At 39.2% G+C, this 22,160-nt stretch overlaps 1 protein-coding gene across 1 annotated transcript; it reads right to left on the reverse strand.

Moving 5' to 3' along the window:
* Positions 1 to 272: 272 nt before the first annotated feature.
* Positions 273 to 21,943, reverse strand: LOC308043165 (E3 ubiquitin-protein ligase RNF170-like; the record flags this gene model as incomplete). The annotated part of the gene is made up of 7 exons (XM_080349085.1): positions 273 to 578; positions 1,546 to 1,656; positions 2,138 to 2,211; positions 6,622 to 6,730; positions 12,441 to 12,486; positions 21,555 to 21,668; positions 21,768 to 21,943. The coding sequence occupies 7 exons, from the start codon at positions 21,941 to 21,943 to the stop codon at positions 273 to 275; spliced, it is 936 nt and encodes a 311-aa protein (XP_080205211.1).
* Positions 21,944 to 22,160: the final 217 nt, after the last annotated feature.

A 22,160-nucleotide genomic window follows, 5' to 3' on the forward strand; every position in this document is an offset into this window, starting at 1 on the left:
TGCTCATAGCTTCAGGCGTTTTCAATTCAGGCACTTTGTATGAAGATAAGTTACAAAAAAGTGCAGCAAGAAAGAGTCTAGCAAGTGTACAGTGTAAAACCAGCCTTCTGAGCACTTGCACATTGAATCACTTGGCCATGCCAAGTAGTGTTGCGTCCTGCTTCAGCCTTTGTCAGCAGCAGAATGACAAATCCATCATAGGCTGCCCCAAATCAAAGAGAAGCCTGTCATTGCCTGATGAAGTTTGACCGAGAAATCCAAGTTTGAGTCAGTCAGGACTCTGACAGCATGCTCTGAGCTGCGGACCTTGCAATATTTGCCCCATTAGATGCAATTTGCTGACAAATATTTATCATGCAAATTAAAAGAAGAGAAACAACTGCCATGTCATCAGCTGTTCCAAGTGTCCTACAGAGAGGCTCAGGCTTTGTGTCAAATGAAGAAGACAAGCATATCATTGTTCCGAAGGAGCAAACAGCAACTCTTAGGAAAAAAATCCATACAAGACCGCCCCAGGTGAAGAGTCCTCGCAAGGCAAGAGTCAGGAATAACGGCATGTCGTAAAGGTAATCTGCAAACTAAATACTCAGATAAGTTATGCTGTTTTGTTTTCTGATCCCCTGCAGTTCTTTCAGCTGAATGTGACTCTTAAGTGCTTTCAGATTCACATCGCTCGAATGCAGAAACTTTCTGTGCTGTCCAAATCCACCTACACTGTTAAGTTACTTTGTGGTATCTAGAGAATATTACAAAAGGAATCCCCACTCCTCCAGCACTTCAAAAATAAAATATTATGCTAGACATTTAATCCTTTTGAAAACTGGGCCTTAATGGCTGCACTGAGTATATGCCCATCTTTAAAACCTGACATCAAGTGTAGGCCACAAGTGCTTGCAAATGAGGCCTCAAGTCTCACCTTGGTGTGGACAGGAACCATAGGACTGTGTGATTATTCTTCATTAATGCTAGTTTGTTGGGTTGGAAAATAATATTCCTCTCCACAGTGCTTAATTTAGTCCGTAGATTGAACCAGACTCCACAGTCTTTTCAGGCTCCTACCAGGATGTGACAGGAGAGTAAGATTTGCTTTGGTGATATTCTACACCCTGTCAGGAATGGGCCTCACTTGTGCCTTCAGCCCTCATCTCTCAGTTGTCTCCACTGCCTGTCACATCTCTGTGGGAATCCAGCTGGGATTCCAGTTTTAAGAAAGTGCAGAGCCAGCATGGACTGTTTGAATTTGCCAATATCTGGGGAAAAAGACCAGCTCCATTCTAAGCTGGAATCTGATTTGAAATTTTAGAGGCAAGTTAAAATCCTGCAGTTCCAATCCGAGTTCAGTTTTGAAAGTTTTAGCCTGAACCTTTACTAGAAGTTGCTAGACCCAGAAGTGGGTGGTCACACTTCCACCATGGTATTGCCCATATTTGCATAAAAAGGTAATTCACATAATGACAGAAACTGCTTTTCATTGCTAGGTCTCTTTCAATCCTCTCTGTATTATGCACTACTAACTGGGTAAATGTAGACGTATTAACTACTTACATGTCGAGGTTGCCCTGCAAAACGCTTGTTGTAATCTCTGATGTCGTGCACAATTTGTTTACTTGGCTTATCTTGTTGCTTCTCATAAGAGATGTTATCCAGAAGAACCACCTTCATAGGAAAAGATTGGTATTAGCATGGTGTATTTTAACCTCCATTCTAAAGATTCATGTTCTGTAGGACATCTCTTCATAGTCTCTCTCTTGCAACTGGACCTTTGTCCAGCTCCAGCATTTCCACAATAGCAAGAATATTTTCCTTTTATGACCTCCATTCATCCTTCCAGTAAAACAGGCAGCCTCAGACTGATGTCAGGTGAGATTAGGAATTTCCATATTGCTTTTTATGGAATGTTCTCCCAGAGATTAAATAAACTATACAAAAGTAAAATGCTGGAGGCCTGTTCAATTATTTTGCAGAGTTGCCTGACATGACATGTCAAATGACAAATGAGAATGGCTGCAGGGTCATTCAAATCTAAATAGGTTTGAAATGCAACAGAAAATCGGAGGATAAATAAAGTTGAGCCTAAGAGTTGACACTTGTAATTTTGTATGTAGATGCAGATGTGAACGAGGGAGGTAAGTGTTACCTTTTGTCTGCAGAGAGGGCAGGTTATGGCTGCTAACCAGGGACTGTGTTTCCAGTATGTGATCAGACAGGCACCTACCAAAAAAAAAAAAAAAGAGATATGTGCAATTATATTTCAAACATATTTGAGGATATTTAATGTTTACAAGGAAGTTATCAGTAATAAACCTTCTTCTTTCTACAACTCTGTAAAAATGAATGTCATTCTCTGCTCTCATTTTAAGATGCGGTTTTACTCTGCAAAGTGACTGTAAAAATGGAGCCTTAGCTCTCTTATGTAGGTACATGCAGAGGTACATGAACCTCCTAAACGCGACTTTGATTCAGTTTCTTTTCCTGTCAGTAGTGTCTTATACCTGGAGCTCCCTTCACTGAAGTCGAGGCACACAGCAATACAGGCACCCTCAGAGCATGGCGCTGGCTCCTGCAGACAAAAGCAGCGCAGCTGCATCAAGGTGGAGTTCCACCAGAGCCTGTTCAGCTTTTACTGGTTATGAGGGTCAGTTACCCCAGATAAACCAATGTGCATAGCCAGGGGACAGCCTGGTGGTGCAGACTTCTGGTGACACAATATGTATCATGGTGATAAAATGTTGTACATTGTACTTTGTCCATTTGCCTTTTTTTTTCTTACTGTATTTCAACTCTGTTACCCTTCTGAAACTGTGTAGCTCTGAAGAGCGAGTTGCTGCTTTCTGTTTAATTCTTCTTAACCTAGATGACTGCTAACTGATTTCCAAATGCAACATCATCTCTTCATATATTAAGGTCTCAGGTGTGAAAGAGGACAGAATCTGAGGACAATAAGAACAGACTGCGCATATAGCTGATAGCAGCAGTTGACATACATGAATGTCAGTGCTGGCAGTAACAGCAAAAACAGCAAAGCATAAATAGCAGCTAATGTGAAGCAGCACAGCTTGACTTTCAGCTCTTGGGCACAGTGTGCAATGTGACAGGTCAGGAAAAAATCTCTTAATATTGGAACTGATCAAATTGGACAAGGACCCCAGTGAAAACAGAAGCAGAATGCTGTGCTGCCATTTTGATGGAATTGCTTTATTGAATTGAACAATGCTCTTTGTTCTTAAAAAAAAAAAAAAAAAAGGCAAGTAGTTTCTTGTAAGCAGTATTGTAACAGGAGCCCTCAGTGTGGGGTTTTTCTGCACCCAGACTTTGTCTGTTGTGACTGAAAAGGGGAATATTGGAGAAACTGTGTTTGAAATCAAGTATTAAAATGTTCATGATGCTATACTATCAGTTACATCTTGTATACTAAGACTAGAGATGTTAAATTTGGCCCAAAGGTATTTTTCATGAACCTCTCTCTGACTTGTGCTTTATGCTTTTGTTTCCATTTGAGTGCAGGGTTTTTCTTTATGACTCTTCTGTTTTGTTTGCACATACAGAGCAGTTGGCTGGGCACATGGCTGTGTTTATATCTAAATCCCCACGTGGTATCTATAAACTCAGTCTGGCAGCCAGCTTCCAGCTTTCACTTGACCTTTTGTGTTAGACAAGGATCACGCCTGACTTGAGGAACTGCTTTGACCCACTGGATGCAGATCCTGTATTGTGATCCGCACGGCTGTATCGCTGTGCCCATGGTGACAGTGGGGCACTGATGGATTCCATGGTTCTTCAAGGGCCTTCAAAAAAGAAGCCCATGCAAATTAAAATTTGCTGTATCCTTTGTTTAGTAGAACAGGAAAAGAAGGGCTCCTCTGAAGCTGACCTACTTGTGCGTTGGTGCATTTTTCATAAACCAGACAAAATCCTGTTTTACTCCAGCCTGCTGCACAGCCTTCCAAGAGAGTCTGTAGATTTCTCTAATATACCTCTGTGGTTATTGTTAATTAGAAAAAAAAAATATTGCTCAAGGATTGCTTTTCAGTTGAACTTCCTGAACATATGGTTCAAACTGAAGCTGAAAATGAAAACCTCAGGACAAACTGTATGAATTACTACTAATAATAAAATCAGACATTTTTTATAAGTCCACATTAATCTTCTTTAAAAGCACTGGGTTGACCACATTTTTTAAATAAAACTTTTACCAGATTGGAATTTGTTAAGAGAGCTCAGCATTGCCTCAGCTCTGTTCCACAAGGCATCAAGAGAAGTTTTATTTCAGTCACAACAGACTTAGATCTAGACAGAATGGTTTTGATAAGTCCAATGTAAAGTTTTATTGGTTAAAGACATGAAAAAGAGACATGTTACAGAGGCTGATTCTACAATATAAACATAGGCATAACATATATAATGCATTGCACAGAAATCAGTGCTTTGGAGTGTAAATGATGATGTACTTGAGGAAAGTAAAGCCTAGCTAAATATATACAGCTAATGGTAACAATATATACCAAGCTTGTATATAGTATTTCTCCTCTACAGATCTTAAAATAAAAATAAAGTCCATATCATTATGTCTTATTCACAGATGAAAAAGGGAAAATTAACTAGGCCAGAGAATGAGTGAAGTTGATGATCTTTGTTTTTATGTCTGTCCTTGCACTTGAAACTATGACTTCTGTGACATTATTTGAAACACATTTTGGGGCCATATGCTCACTATTTGTCCTGATGTGAGTTATCCTTTTCCTGTATGCTACAAAACGGTGTTATAAAAACAGGAAACAACCTAAAGTATTAAATGGTGTCACTCATGAGGTAGATGAGCCCTATGAAGTGTCCCCAGCTGTTGGTGATCCACTGGTTTGGTGTCGTTTCAGAGGCTGTAGATAGCGGCCGCAGTGAGGAGTTGTGCTGCGTGAGCATCATTTCAATCTAGAGAAAAATGACACTTCCTAAAGATAAAAATGTGCTTTTATTGCACCAGCATTAACGACACAGTCCCTTGTTCTCATTTATGCTTGGGTCATTTTATAATACTCTCTGTGAAAAAGGCTTGTAAAGTTAACTTGCACTTGCTTTAAGGTCTCTCTAAAATGCCAGAGCAGTAGAATAAGAGCTTTATGGTTCTGACCAGTGTCTTCTGATATGTCCTGCTGTTGCAGTAGCAGATGGTGCTGCCTGCCTGCCCCGCTGCCAGAGATCACTGAGCTCGTGCTGCACAGGAGCCCTGAAGTACCTCTAGGGGTGACAGCAAGGAAACTGATAAGCTGCCGAGGCAGTGAGGTTGTGAATTTCACCTGTAAATTCACTGATCTGTCTCAGAGAGCTGAGAAAAACAGCGGTCAGTCCAAGTATGCTGGTGGACTTATCCTGCTGCATTTCAAGCAGGCGCAAAGCTCACACAGGCTCTAGTGATGCAGAATGTGGGCTTTAAAAATCCTGAAATCCCCTTTATAAATGCAATTATGAACATAACTGCTTCCACTATTCTGTGCTTCATCCTTGTATTATTTGAAAAATTATTCAATTTTTTTACTCCTAACCATATTGGCTTAGCAGCCTGAAAGAAGGCATTTTGCAGACACATTTATCTACAGAATTGCAGGTTTACTAATTACTAAAATATTAGTTTATCCAGTGACTGTAAGTGCACTGGCTTAGGACAGGAGACCACAGCACAGGCAGCCTCGACAGAAGGACCCTCCAATCTGGATCTGTCCCTTTCCTGTTAAAACAGATTAGGATGGAATAAACAGTTACTGAGCATCCATCATGATGAGATGTCTTTGAACATTTTTCCCCTTTATGACCACACAGATTTACTTTAAAAAGGTAAACACATTAAAATAAGGTTTATACATGACTAGAAACTCACTTTTTGAATTGTTTAATATATAACTTTCACCATTTTTTTTTGTTTGTTTAGAAAGCTTTTACAGGACTACAAAACAAAGTAATTATGCCTTCTTGCTCTAGATCACATCTGCTTTATTTTAGGAAAATGTTTCACATGGGAAGCCAGCCTGTGGAACAGAATCAGACCTGAGCCCAGTGTGGTTTACTCCCAATTTTCACCGATATAAATACAGTCAGAGCCTATGTTATGGGATAGCTGGGTTTTTATGCTGTTGAGTATTGACATAGAAAAAGACAAGCTGTCTTCCCAAAAGTGAGTTCATGCTTGAAGATAAGGCTTAAAGTCTGTTACATCTCAAACTTTTACAGTCACAAACTGCATGATTATTAGACTCTTGATTTTTATAACAGGCTTTTTTTTTGCATAGTTGAATTCAAATTGTGTGTTTTCAGGTGCATTTTACCCATTCCATGAGGTTGTGTTGTAACTTAACAGTATCCTGTAAAATAATCTGTTACCTCTTGTCATCTTAAGATTCTTGGGCATTTCACAAGTGGCATCTTGCAGATGCAAAAGCATTGAGCGAATAAAAACACTACTACTGATTTTTTTGTTGGCATAGAAAGATGAGACTACTGTTTTTACTAAGAGAACTTAGATTAATTCCAGGGAGAAGGGCTTGGTCCTGGTTCTTAAACAGAAATTGAGATTGTGCTCAGAAGAGTGCTTTATTCAGTATGAGCACTGCACTGTCAATCCAGAAAACTTACCACAGAATAGATGTCCACAGTTGGTTTCTACTGGGAAAGTAGCTGTCTGGAGACAGATGGGGCAGCTGAAGTCACTGCGATTACTACGTTGCCAAATTTGGAGCAATTCCTGGAAAGAAGTAGTAGAGTCTTCAATAAATTAGTACTTTGATTGACATATTCAATTCATTAATGATAATTTACTATGATTAGCAGAGAGTCACAGAAACCAAGTATAGATGTCACGCAGAACCAATCGTTACTTCAGCAGATAATGAAAATTAGGCACAAAGAAATGCTTTGTGTGATCCTACAGAAAGGACCAGTGTCAGAGGTAAAATTATGATGCCACATTTCTGCTTCCAGTGATACATCCCAGTACCACTGGATAATATTTATGTTTTGAAAACCAGTCGAGTTTGTACCACTGTAGCTGTCATTGTTAGTCAGACAGCACCCGAAGTCCACCTCAGTAGCTTTTTCCTGCTCCTTTGGAGTCACGTCTATTACTTAAAATACTGAAATAGAGTCTGGTGCATTCTCTGCCTTCCTTGGGTGCCAGAATGGTATCCTTAGTGTGTATCATAGGCTATTTAGCAAAAAAACTCCTTTATTTGAGTAAATAAATTGTTTCCAAACAATCCTTCCCTTTGCTTAGCAACATCTATAATTAAGAATAATACTGTGCTTTGTTTTTAGAGTAGGAAGATAAGAATTCTGTAAGCTACTGAAATGCTAAAGAGGCATTTTCAAATCCAAAGTGGGCATATTTGTGTTACCATATTTCTGGAGTACTCTGCAGTATATTCATCTGTGCCAGGATTGTTTGATACAGTGAGAGGTAAAAATAAGTTCTTCTTACTTGATATTGATTCCTCACCACATTGAAAGTTTTTGCTACCTTTATTATGGTGCATTAGATAATCTGTAACGGATGACGGACCTGCCTACTTCCTCTGAGCATACCATGGAAAAACTGTCATTTGACCATATGTTCAGTTGCCATAACCACGAGATCAGTCTTTGAAGAAAATGTAATAATAGTGTGGTTTGTGTCCTTTCTCTCTTGAGATAAAGTTATTTCAATGTTTCTATCAGTCCCAGGAGTAGAGGAACACTTCTGAAACTGGGAGGCAGCTTCCAAGGAAGTTCTTCCACTTTAGGGCAGAGTCTTGACTGTCCTCCACTGCCTAGGCATGTTTAGCGAGGTTCAACAGGAGATGACATCAATTACGATTTTACTTGGTGCTTTGGTCAAAAAATGGTGAACTTCATGTTTCGTAATGACCACAGAGGTCCAGCATTGCATGGAACAGGTATTATTTTTTCATTACTGAAGTAAGGTGTTCAGATAAGATGATAGCATTACTTTGAGATTACAGTGTTGCTGTTTGATTCCTGTCCCTTGTTGCCCAACTTGGACTGCTTATTTGTTTTTCAAACACCCAACTGGCATTTGTCTACATGACAGATCGATGAATACTCTTCCAAGTATTTGACCTATTTATAGAAGTTTTTATAAAGAGAAAATTCAATAGATACCGTTTTTTGCATGTCATATACTGGAAGATCCAGACTGACTGTGAAATTTCAAGCTCATTTGACAACAGACAAAGGTTTTATTTAAGCAATTAACTTTTTAATATAATAATTCAAAGAAAGAAGAAGGTCTGCCAAATGAGTGATCAGGAAACTGGGTCTCCTGCCAGAGCCATGTTCACCAAATTAGTAAATACAAATCAGCACCTTTAATACCAGTCTTTCCTTCCTATAATGAGGATCTGTAAATAAAAAACGGAGGCCTTAAAACAACGTGCCCTAATTACTGGGAAAAGTCTTTCTCCTTTACAGTTTGTGAAGTTATAGATGTATTTGTTTCTGATTCTCAACAGAAAAACTTCAGATGCTGAAGGCATTTGCATTGTTTTCAGATTTTCCTCTTTATGCACCGATCAGATGATCTCCTGCTGAGATAACAACCACACTATCACCCAGCAAAGCTGGGATGACTGGATACAAGTAACTGAAACATGACTACGAACAGACTCAAGTCCAGTACATGGACAGGTGAGCCCCAGGCAAGCAGATTTTAACACAATGCCACCTAAAATCCTTATGGCACATCACATTCCTATATTTTGACTTCCCGTGCAATACTGATGGGGTCTTTGCAGATTCAGAAGAGTATTATTTCAACTGATAAAAGGTGAAGTAGTTTTCATCAGCTGAGGAACTGCCCCAGAGCAGTTGTGTTTATAAACACTGTGTACATGACAAGCCAATTAGGTATCTACTCTTTATTTTTGCAGACTAGTAACACACACATTTCTTTAGCTTTGACTCATACAACAAAGGGAACCAAATGTGTTTCTGATTATGCAATAGATACTGAGTCAAGGGAAACCCAGCATTCCCAGACCATAACCAATGGAAATTTTGAAAAGCTCTCTTGCCCTCTGCAACCTCAACAAGTTGAAAGTGCTCATGTATTTTGTATTAGAACATGTTGTACAATAATTAACTTACTACATGACTCCTAGGGGACAAATTATTATAGGGTTTTTTTTTTTTTCCAGATGACTCATCTTCTGCTGACTTAATGAGCAATTCTGCAGAAACAGAGTTTGTGCTGGTCAGAAAATGGGAAAATGGAATGTTGCTGTGTTGCCGTATGATACCAGTTCTGGCTGCTGAGGTAAATTACCACACAAAGGGGCTACCAACTCATCAGCTGAGGCCAAGTTGCTGCTGAGGGCAAAATGCTGCAGAGCATTTGAGTTAGAGTTAGGACTCTATGGATTAAAGCAAAGAACCAGAAAATGATTCTGTACTAATGACAGTAGGTGAAGAACACAGGCATGTATACAATGAAGAAGAATAATTTAAACTCAGTACCATGACACAGCATTTTTTATTTTCTTGTAATCTCTCTCCTGTTGAATGAAACAAGGTGGGAAACTCGACCAGCTCTGGCAGGATGACTAACAGGTTCCAGATTCAGAGGAAAAAAAAATACGCAGTTCTTTACATTTACTTCAGCTCTTGTAATGGATGCTAGAAATTTCTGAGTTCAACAGGTGCTGTGCATCAAGTACTACGTAATGCAAAGGTAGTAGTACGTCTGACTGAGAAAGTTCTGGTACCATAAATTGTTAGATAATGAGAGAGTATTCTGGGGAAGCGTCATTAATGTTTCTTTATTCTTCTGTAGGCATCCATTGCTGCAGGGAGGGCAAGATGGCCCTCATCTGACCTGGTATAGCCATTCTTACACCAATAGAGCATTTGGGGGGAAAGAGAGACTTGGAGTCACCTTCAGCAAAGATATCAGTGGCTTTGTCTTCTCCTGAGTAGACAGGCTAGGAAAGACTTGCCAAATCTGTCATTTATTTTTAATAGATTATATGCACATAATCAAATTTCTGATTTATGTAGTCCAAGCCCTTGAAATGGTGTTCAAGTTGTCTTTATACTAGTTAAAAGGGGACCTCCCAGCTGGATCTGATAGAAGGAGAAGACAGATGGTATCTGACATAGCTCTAGGTCTGCCAGAATTAATTTACCACTGCCAAATTCTTGAGCCAGCCTTTGAACATTTGAACTAGCAGATTGAATTAGAGTTGAAGTAGTGATTATGGCAGTTAGTATTTTTTGTCACAAGGCTGTGAGTTTTCCATGGCATTAAATAGCCTTAGCAAAATAAAATATTTAGTGTGACTTTGCCTAAAATGTCAGACTTTTAGAGAGCTTCCTCTCATACAGTAGTTCTACATGTAATTACAAACCGTAATTAAAATTGTCATTCCTGTTAAGATCTTAGGCTGGCAACTTCGAGAGTGCCCATAAAAGTTACTATTTTGTAGCCTTGTATTTGGATCTTGCTGCCTATTGCACCTTTGAAAATTCCAGGCCCAAATAATGCCATGCCGATACTGTAAAGCAGCTTTGGTGAATAAAAAGGGGACTATGGAAGTAGTTTTCTATGTAGCACATGGAAATTATACTCCTGTACCAAGAACATCTCTGCTGTGGGAGAAGTGGGGCAAATTTGCACTGTTTGTCACCAGAAACATCATCTTCCAGTAACTGTTGATGAGCTACAGTCAAGTTAGGGAGTGCCACAATGTATAGTACAGGAAACCAAGTTTGGAAATTCCTTCAGCATTCATACAGGTCACACTGGCGAGGTTTGAAATGAGTCTGTTCCCAAGTTTAAGAGACAGAGGGAAGCTCAAGAGTTCCCAATACTTTACAACCACAGTAATCCCTTTTTGTTATATGAAGGAGGATACCCAAGTCAAGATTTTCCGTTTTATTTTCTTGATACTATTTAGAACACCTAATGGTATCTTTTATTAAAGATTAATCTCCAAAAGCCCTAAAATATTGGTTGTTTAGGCCATATGTTCTTGGGAATCGCACTACACACAGAATGGTAAGGTTAAATGTATAGTCCAGTAGGAGTCAATTTACTTGGAAGAAATGGGAAAACAAAAACCCCACACAAAGTTCAGAAGCAAATTATTCTGAAAAACAGACTTAGAATTCAAAGATGCAGAGAAAGCTTTAAACTCTGACACCTCAAATTTTGAGTGCCACAATTCCTATCTTTCGAGAATCTCCCCTGCCAGCTAATGGACATAAACTGCCTCTTTATGCAAAAATGCTGAGGGAAAATGTACCCACCCACTTGAAGAAACATTAGCAAGAAGATAGTAAGTTGAATGTACTGTGACATACATGCTCATATATGACACAAATGGCTTTTGAAAACTTGAATTAGGATTATAGGAGTTGCAGTGGATAACCATGTACAGTGCTTCATGTCAAATTTTAAATTTGCTGGTTGGCAAAGACCATGGGAAGTTTACATGTTGTTTTTTTTTTTTTAAATATAGTTTCAAGTTTTTCTAAAATGGTGTCCTTATGTTTATATTCCTTTCTCAGTGAGCACCACAGGTATTATTGGCTTTTGGGATCAGATTTGAAAACAAATTCTCAATGTAGGTACCTCATCGGGGGCCAGGCCTTGAAACTGTTCAAGCCCAGAAGTTCCCTATGTGACAATCATGTTTTGGAGAAAAAGCAGACCTTTTCAAATCTGGACACATCTTTTGACTTATAATGATAATTGAGCATTTCAGAAAATAATTCTAGTAGAAATCTCCAAAATCAAGCCTCTTGTACTAAACCACAGCAACTAGACTTGATGCATTTTTAATTCTTGCATGCAAAAGAAAGGTGTGCAGTAGTGATCAGACTGTTGACTGTGAAACCAGAAGCTCCTGGCTATAAACCTTTATCTCTGTGACACAGCTCAGCTCACAACATCTTTCAGTTTTACCACAAGGAAATTTAGTTTTAAAGCATCAGGGATGAGTCCGTTCCCATCAGCATGTTTGAAGAAAAGGAATTAAAGTTTTAAAAGCACTCATCAGATTCAAGTGCTAACAAACATTTATTCATTTTTCCTTGAACATGTGACATTGTTTAGAAGATAACTTGCTTTGAGGTTTAAACTTGTTAGGAAGGCATGATACAATGAGACCTCTTGGTCAGATTCCTTTGTGAGCAGCTGCTCTATGTCTCAATTACAAGGCCAGTTAAGATGATCAGGGAGAACACACTGGACAGCTCATTATTTGACTATACATATTTAATCCAATCACAACCAAATTAAAAATATGACGTATTTTAAAGGGAATAATTGGTTCATGCAAATTCTCCAAAAGTAATCTAATGATTAAAAGTATAAGTAAATACTTAAATTATTTATTCATAGTCATTCTAATGAACACTTTCTACCATGGTTTGGAAGACCTACATAAAGTTGGACTTACCATTCCTCTTCCCAGAAATGTCTGAGAGGAGCCGAGCAGGTTACACCTGCTGACAGTGTTGGTGTGGAATCATTCATTAAGGACAGCCCTGCATCTGTGTGAATTATTAACTTCGTTGCCCAATGGCAAGGGTCTGTCAGGTTTGCTGAATTACAGTCATGAAAGAAATGTGGTGGGGTTTTTTTTTCCCCTCAAATAAAGGTAGTCTGAAAAAAAAAAAATGGGAGGGGGGACAAAATAGGAAAAACCAAACAAAACCAAACCAGCCCTCCCTTTCTAAAACATCTAAATAAATATTTTCCCAAAAAAGCTTTTTAACATAACTGAAAAGATACCTGAACATAATAAAAAATTTGCATTACTGTTTTTAAATATTAACTTGATCAAGGGCACACTGCAGCTATTTTGATCACCTGATAGAGTAGCAGCTTATCAGTACTGTTGTGAAACAGCCTTAAAAACCTGTCGGAAACCTACAATACTTTGGATTTGCATAGCTGCAGAGTTAGATTGTATAACATAATATTGTCCAATTACTCAAGTGAAGTGTACAATTGAATCAGAAAGTCTAAGATGCTAAAATAATTTTAATAAATGAGCATATATACCTCATAAGGTATTTATGCTTTGTCATGCTTTGTGGTCCTTAAGAAAGGCTTGATTTCTGTAAAGGTGTTCTCCAGTTTAATGCAGAAGCATTAATAAGGAAACCTATTAAGGGCTCCATTTTGTGCGGTGTTAACCATCCTGATCCTGATTCAAGAAGGCACTGAAGCACATGCCTAATTTTCAGCCCTCAGGTAACACATAATCTCTTATGGAGGGCTGGAGTGTGAGTCAGTAATATGGGAATAGAAATATGCTTTGAACAGAAATAATGTCCCTGGCTTTGCTGCTGAAGCACTGATAAGCCAAACAAAGTACTTTTCAAAGACTAATAACTGGACGGGATTTGTTGCATAAACAAAGGTCCTTGTTAGTCACCAGCCCCCAGGGCATCTTCCTCACTTTGTCACAGATAAATTAGCCACAAATGAAATACTGTATGTGATTTCCTGCCCTGAGTACACAGGCATGCTCGCATGCCAGTGTGATAGCTGTCAGTTATTATTTATCCAAACATATATACAAATCTACAGTGTGATTTATTTCCTTATTAAAGGCGCCAAACTGACAGATGCAGAAACTGGAGCCATTTCTTTATCCTGAGAACTGACACAGGGTAAGCAGTGCCATCCTCTCCAGGCTCTTCTGTAAAACGCTTCAACCCGGTGAACTCCTCAAATATCTGAGCATAGCTCTTGCTCTCCAACCTTTTCCCAACTACTCTGCTTACCATGTTAAATTCATAAATGCTGCTAACATAGACACCGGTTATTCCTGTGATTTTTTGAGACAGGAATGTTTATACACTGGAAAATCAGTTTGAATGTATTAAATCTTTTTTAGCTAGGGCACTTAAGCATTTGGTTAGTACTTACTAAAAAGGGATTTGAATGGTTTTAATACAGAGGTGGAACAGCCTCTAACTAAATAACAGCAATTTGACCATACCTGTTTGCCAGAGGAAGACATTTTAAATAAAAGCAAGGTTCCCTTCTCATTGCTCCAGAATATTTTGACAAGTTAATAGACACAAGAAAATCTCTTAAACTTCAGTGAATCCATATGTTAAAACAGTAAAACTCTGATTGCCCAAGGCTAGCCATTCCTGTTGTTTTGCTAACCTTTTTGGTCCCAGTATATGCCTGAAAGTTGTAATCCTGGATCCATTTTGTCTAATTGTGGGTTGGGCTTTTTTGGTGCTAGATTTTTGGTTGAGGCCTCAAAGCGTAACTACAGTGCAACTAATACTGTTCACTAAGTTTGTCATTTTGCTTTGGAGTTTGAGCTGGCAAACACGTGCCTGAGTTATTTTGTGTAGATGAATAGTCCCATCAAAACCAAAAAGTCTATTCATGCCAACCACTTGTATTATTGCACTATTACTTCCCAATTTTACAAATGAGATTCCTTAGTCTACTCCACAAAAGCCTGCCCAACCAAAAATTGGGCCTGAGAAGTGTAAAGATGGGATTGAGAAGCATAAAGATGTGAAATAACACTTCCTGGCAGTGTTTTGGAGCATGGCCTATGTGATGGTATTTGACACAAACCAGGGGGTTTTCAGCTGAGATGGAGTTTTGCATTATGAGCTCTCTGTGTGTCCCAGCTGTGACCTAATTCCAGGCTGGGATGTGAGAGTGGGGCTGCTGGCTTCACAGTGTTCTGCTAAAATGAGGAGCTAAACCCTCAGAACCGCTGTGAACCCGGTTCCTCTGAAAGAGCAAAACATGTTAGAGCAGCTGTCAGTGAAGAGCATCAGGAAAGCAAGAGAGAAGTCTCTTTAAATAGAAACATAAGTGAACAGCTAGTAAAATCAGACAATCGTAACTTTTATCTTAAAAGATTATGCACTGCAAAATGTAATTTTATTAGAAATGCCAATAAAAATAATTGTAACCTCCTTCGCACTGCTTAGAGGGAGCAATCTGTTAAAAAGAGGCTTAACTCCTCCCTGCTGAAGAGTTGGCTTTCACTCCTTGGAATATGCTATATCAAGAGAACCTTAAAATTCGAAAGAAAATGTGTCTGAAACTATTAGTCAAATCGATGCTTATTTTCAAAGGGGAAAAAAAAAAAAGAAAAATGATATTGATATAAAAATTATGGGAAATCTGAACTCAGTTTTGACAGGTGCATGCTAACTTGCTTATTCAATATAAAAATGTTGTTGTGAGTATCATAACAATTCTTCTTTTGCTTCACATACCTACAGCCACCCTACTCTGTTTAGCTATGGTTGGGTTTTAGACATTTCTGTCTTATTTAATAGCAAGTGATAGCTATGACATTTTTACCTGGTGTTTCTATTTTTGAACACAGACATTTCTTCTTCAACTAGAGAATACCATTTAAATACTCCATTTAAAAATACATCTTTTCGTAATTTGTCACATCAGCTTACAGATGTTGAGAAATAAATATACTTTAATAACTTGGCTGTTAATTTGGAAATGAACAAGTTATTAACACTTTATTCAGTGAACCTTGTATACTGATGATAATGTTTCCGAACAATAAGATACTGATATATTATAGGTACAATGGAACACAAAGTTTTGAAAATGATTTTGTATTTGGAGAGATTAGAGATATTACCATAATTAGCTTATCTGTGCAAGACTACATGCCAGTACCTGGCACAGAATCAATCTAAAGGGATTACTCCTTTTTTTACTCCTGAAAAAAAACATGCTCATGAGCTTACGCACAGGGTAATCCTGGACTGTGGTGAAAACTGGAGGTATTTGGTGCATAACAGTAAATAAGTGCAAGGATATTCTCAGGACCAGCAGCTACAGACCAAGTGGCCTCGTTGGGACACAAAACCACCTGCCAAGCCAGTGCCTTACTCAAATGTAGCCACAACATTGTGCTGCCTTTTCAATGCACCTGTATAAACAGGATTTGAAACCAGATGAATGTGAATTTGTTTGTCACAAGTACATCTCTGCAACAGTTCGCATCCCAGTACTGAATTGTGATTGGCACCAACTGAAATTGTAGCTGAGAAATTTAAGACGTGAACTTGTAAATCCAGGGGCTGCTACCATGACAGTGCAAACAGTTCCGTGATGTCAATTAATGTCAGCTTGCTAATACTGGAATTGCCAAAGCCCACTTTCACTTGTGACCTTGTTCACTGAAAAAAAAAGATAAGAGCGCCAAAATAGAAGTGCAGATATCTGCGAGAAAGTAAACAAAAAGCCAGAAATAGAAAAGCACAGATATGGGGTTGACCAATGTTAGAGAAACAACCGAGGCAGGCGGGAACATGCCAGGAGGGAACATGCCAGGAGGGAAGGTTAAAGTGACAAAGTGAGGTCTCGTTGAGGAGAAATTATGTCCTAGAGTTTAAATATTTTATCCTGCTCAAGTCACCGTTCATAAAAGTTCCTGATTCTCAGAGGTTTCACTGAGATAATCAACGTAGGTCATTCTTTGGAGATGTGAACTATTTATTCTCCTGCTGTATGAATCCAAAAGGTACAATTACAAAGATCTGGTGACAGTATTTTTTCTAAATGTAGGTAACTAGTTTTCCACCTCTGACCTGCTTTGTTTCCACTATAACTTTTAATGGAATTTAACGAGATAGATACCATTACTTCTGGGTCTGTGGTATTATTTCCACCTTTTCTCTACCTTCCATTATACTAAAGCAGGGGTAATCCGTCATCCTCTGCATTCATCTTTTCCAGCTCTTCCAGGAGTGACTAGGTAAGGTACCTCTCATATAAGTCCATCTACTACTTTTTGACGTTGCAAGTGAATTGTTTTCCCAGGAGAACTTATAGACAGTGGACTGGCCAGAGGCACATTTATAATCCAAAAAGAAGACACCTCTCTGCAAAGCCTGTGGTTCTGAAAAGTATTAAGGTGAGTAAATTAACAATTGCTTCAAATCAAGTCCAAGCAGCCTCTCTGTCCATGTGATCTGCATAGCTTATGTTAGCAATATTGTTAAAGTAACAGCTGTTTTAGTTTATCAGTGACTACTTCACTGACATATGATAAACCTTAATTAATATTTTTATAAGTACTTGCTATATTTTTCCAAAACTACTATAATAAACTAAATATACTAAAGTAATAACACAATAATTGTGTTATCATTATTCTGTTGTTATTATTACTATATTATTATGAAAGGTGCAGATGCAGTTGTACACTATATACACACTCATTTTAGCATATGGGCTTAAGGTATCTCCACCTGAAATTTCGTCAACAAGGACCCTAGAATTACTGCAGTCAAAACAAATTTAATTTCAAGACAGACTAGAAATGGCAGTCTAAGCCAGTTTTAATGAGGTGACTATTTCTCACCACCGTTCAGTTCGTGAGGATCAAAGAAAATATTGAGTTAAGATGTGCTAAGAAAAGTGTAAAGAAGAGCGTAAGTTGCTCAGGAATTCCAGGAATCCCACTTGCTTAAACAGTCTTTTATTAAAAGTGAGTGTTCTCATAGTTGAATGGCTTCCACAAAGAGTCTCAAGTGATGAACGTATTTCTGTCTAATGTGAAAATACTTGAAAGATGCTTATTCCATGTGAAAGTATTTCCACCTTTCAGAAAAGCCTGAATACAAGACTCCCTTGATGAATATACTCTCATACAAGGTATTAATTTTCAGAATGAATATACAAAATATCCAGAATTCCTACTCTTTTGATAACAAATAGATTATAGTGACTTTCATCTCAGCCAGACAAAACATTTCTGAGTATTCTACAAAATAGACACTACAGTTATATGATGAAAATTTCTACATTCATCATCATGACATTGCTCCCATTTCCCTCGGGGCGTAGTTGACCTGGAAAATATCATAGAGCATCCTCAGCAAAAAACACATCACATCACAGTAGTCAGTCTTGTTGGCTGTGAAATATATGTGAAATATAGACATACCCTATATAGTTGTCCTATTCCCCCCCCCTCCCCCTTACCTATAAAACACTAATAACAGTAGCTGCTGCCCTCACCAAAAATCATATGAGAACATCGACCTAAAACACTGTGAAATGGTTGGCTACCTCAGTAGTATTTCAGCCATCAGGACTGTCTCTTTTTGCTGTTCGTGTTTTTATCCTTTCTTTTTATGTCTTCCAGCTGTTTTTTCTCAGAAATAAGGAGGTTGCCAGTGTCATGTGCCCAAACAGCTCCTTTTCAGATCATGGTAAGATTTTCTCTGTACCTCAGCCACTCCCCGCTCTGGTAGTTACTGCTTTCGTAAAATTTAATTTATGAGAAGATTGGAAAGCAATCATGGAATAAGCCATTTCTCCCCCAGCCCTGTTCTTACACCCAAATGGAGGAAGCAATGGGTTGGGGAGGCTCTCACAGCTGACACGGGTCTCTTGGGTAACTTTTTTTCAGGCCCTGAGGGTACATCAGGAATCACAAGACTGTGAGTGCTGACTGCCAGTGACCTGCAAAATCTTGCAGTTTTTGGAAGCCTGTTCCATCTCCTGTGTAATCAGGAAACATAAACCTGTGTGAGACCAGCAAGGTACTGATAATCTTCAGCCAGGCAAATAATGCAAGACCCCATTAGTGTACTTTTTCTTCATATTTTTGATTTTTAGGTGTTCACTTATGCTGAATAATCTTTGTCTGATTGTAATAACTTCTAAATCGGCAACATTTAGAGAATAAACAGCCAGTGCTTTTTCACAAAAGTCTAATAACTGCCAACACACATACAGCCTGATTCAAAAGGATGCGGCAGTGTATATGGCAGGAAGATGTAAGAGATGATGACAGGACGTGAAGGGACATGTGGCCAAGGGAATACAGCAGGTACCAAATCCGTTTGTATTGTGTGATAATTAACTGCACACATTTTGGCATTTGATTAGTTTCTAGTTTCTGCGTCTGAAAAATTCATACATGCTTCAGTGCCACATAGCATCACAAGGCTTATTTGATTATTCTAAAGCTTTTGTAAGATGCTTGGGAAGTACAGATTTCCATTAATCCTGTCAGCCAAGCTACTACATATGACTTAAAAACTGAGGATCATGTTTCATCTGTCTTCTAGTGGCAAGAAAAGTGCAAGTTACATAACTAACCACCAAGTGTCACTGTTCGGTATTTCTACATTCTGATGTCTTTGTTCCCAAGTGCTTAGAAAATACCTTTTACATGCTGATCTCTAAATGACGATTTTCCAACAAGAATAAGAATATTGTTACACTACAAAAGACATGCGTATCTGCCATACACGGTATGGGAAAACTCACGTGTCTGGATATGCAGCGTTCTTGAGCAAGTCATCAATTGATATCTGAGCCAAATATTGTTCATATTACTGGATATATAATAAAGTTCAAGTGAAGTAATAATTAAAAAAAAAAAAACAACCAACAACAACCACCAAAAACCACACACATACACAAAACAAAACAAAACCTTAGGAATTGGCTTTTATTTTTAAGCCTAGCCATTTAAATTATTGTTGCAAATGCCATTCTTTTTTGCTAGGCAAAGTAGACAGCCCTTACTGAGAGACTGTCAGGTGCTTTGTTGAGAAGGAAAAGGATGTACTATCAAAAAAAGTGAACACATTTGAAATAACTTCCTATTGCAATAAGTAATTTAACCTGACTTAAAATGCAGCGACAGTGGACATTGGTGAAAGAAACAGGCAAAGGTTTTCCAGAAATCCAAGTCCACTCTTGAGCCTTTATCAATTCTGGACAGCACTGTGAGGGGAGACAATCATGTAAATAATGTCTCTGTCATCCATCACAATTTTAATTCCTGTGAGTCAAAGTAGAATCAGTAACAGAAAATTAAAGCATGTATCTTGAAGCTGTGCGAGCCAGCACAAGCAGGACACAGGAACAACCACAAAACCATGGATGAATTGCAAAAAGTAAATTTATTTTTGTTACCTTGCCAACCAGAGGGTCCCCAAAGCAGCACCCAGGCAGAGGTACCCAAGTGGGGACACAGGCGCTGTGGAGCTCAGCCCATGTGACAGGATCACCAAACCTGCTGTTTTCACCTGATTTCAAGGGTTCACACAAGGTGTAGTTTACTCCTGTGCTTCGATCTTGCTCACTGGAGAGCAGGAATCTCAGGTATGCATCTAACACAGAGGTTCTACTTTTCAAGCGCACAAAACAACAATTAGTATGATACGTGTTTTTCTACATCTCAGCTGCAAGTTGCTTGACTGTGTTTACAGTCCTCCTCGCCAATCTTCCATTATGTTCCCACATTAGCCAAAAAAAGAAGAGCATATGATGCCTATAACAGCTACTCAAGCTGTTTAGTCTGCTCAGGCTGACCTAAATGCTGATGTGTTTAACGCCATCCTGCACATTGCAGTAAAAACAGCAAGTGTAAGAATCTTCATAAAACAGAATTGGTTAACAAAAAAATAATGGTTCAAATCAATTAGTAAAAGAGGCAGTTGGAGAGAAAAGTCACTGAAGTTCTTGTCACAGAGCGGGCTCTGCCGCTACCTAGCTCCTCAGCCCCACATGACAGACATGACCATTGTGTATGGTCACAAACCTTTGCCAGATGAGGGGATGTGGTGAGCTTATGACTTCCAACCACAAAGCCTCCTGACAGCCAGAGGTGAGCTGCCACGAGCATGACTCGACATTCTCTACTGCTTCTAATTCTGTTGGGCTTTGGTTAAACTCCTCCTGAGCAACCCCATATTTTTTTTGCAACTTTCCTTTCCCATTTTGTATTTTACAAGCATAAACCTTTTTGGGTAAACCTTTCCTGACCATACAATTGCAAATACTGCATTCTTATAGCCATTTGAGACCTGCCGGAAGCACAGCTCCTTGTGCCATCCCACTTGGGTCGGCCTTTGGTAGAAGCAGCTTCTACTACCCTGTAGCCTCCTAATGAAAATTTCCACTTGCTTATGAGATAAAAAAATGCATTCTGCTGCTGCAAGGATCTCAGCTTAGATAATAATATTTTCATTGCAAAGCAACAACATGGTCATGCAGGGAGCATAAACCACCCAGAACCTGAGGTCACCTGCAGCTCAGGATCAGACGTAGCCACTTGGAAGTCCAAATCGGTGCTGAGGCACAAACCCAGAGCTTGTATGTCCAAGGCCACCTGCCCCCACTGACCAGGGACACCTCAGCAAACACACCATTTGGAGTGCTGTGGCATTGGGATTTAGGGGTTGCTAAATGGTCTTTGGGTGGTGGACATATTCCCCTATGGAGGAGTGACTGTGGACCCCACTGTGCCCATGGATTTACAGCTGACAGGCACCCTCCTGGGAGCTGCTAATGGCAGAAATTAAAGTAATGATGCTTCTAAAGCTTTTGTAAGATGCTTGGGAAGTGCAGACTTCCACAAATCCTGTCAGCCAAGGTACTACGTATGATCAAAAACCTGAGGATCATGTTCTACCTGTCTTCTAGTCGCAAGAAAAGTGCAAGTTACATAACTAACCACCAAGTGTCGCTATTCAGTATTTTTACATTCTGACGTCTTTGTTCCCGAGTGCTTAGAAAATACCTTTTAGATGCGGGCCTGTAAATGGCCACTTCATTGAAGCTCAGCCCTAGGCCTTGAGCAGAGTCCCAGCCATGCCTGTGCCTCGCCATGGACTCCACAGATCTGGACTGTGACCTGTGGAGCAAATTCCCAGTGTGACCTTAGAACTAACCAGTGATGATGCAACTGTGCCTTACTCTGGTTGACCCTGCTTGGCCCGACCCTTATCAGCACGTTGCCTTCTGGGCTTCACCTTGCAGTTGCCTCATCACCGTGAACTTGATGGACGACCTGAACTCACAGTTGAACATGGCTGGACCTGCCCCACTCACCTTTCTCGGGTTCTGCGGGTTGAGGTCTGGCTGGTGAACCTCCTTCCTTCCTGGCTCTGTTCTTGCTTTTGACTCCATGTTCCCCGGAAAGCAGGCAGCTTTTGCTGCTCCTTGGCTTACATAGCATAAACCCAGGAAAGAGGTGTTGCCTGTAAGAAGTGTAGAAAGAAAGCAAATGTGTAAGAGGTTGAATCTGCAGAGAAAGCACATGTGAAATCAACAAGCTGAAACGCAAAATTATATTTTCCTGTGAAATGGGTTGTAAGAAACTGGGTAGAGGTTGGTAGGAAGTGAC

The sequence above is a fragment of the Nesoenas mayeri genome (genome assembly GCF_963082525.1).
Source record: "Nesoenas mayeri genome assembly, chromosome: 8".
Classification (NCBI taxonomy): Eukaryota; Metazoa; Chordata; class Aves; order Columbiformes; family Columbidae; genus Nesoenas; species Nesoenas mayeri.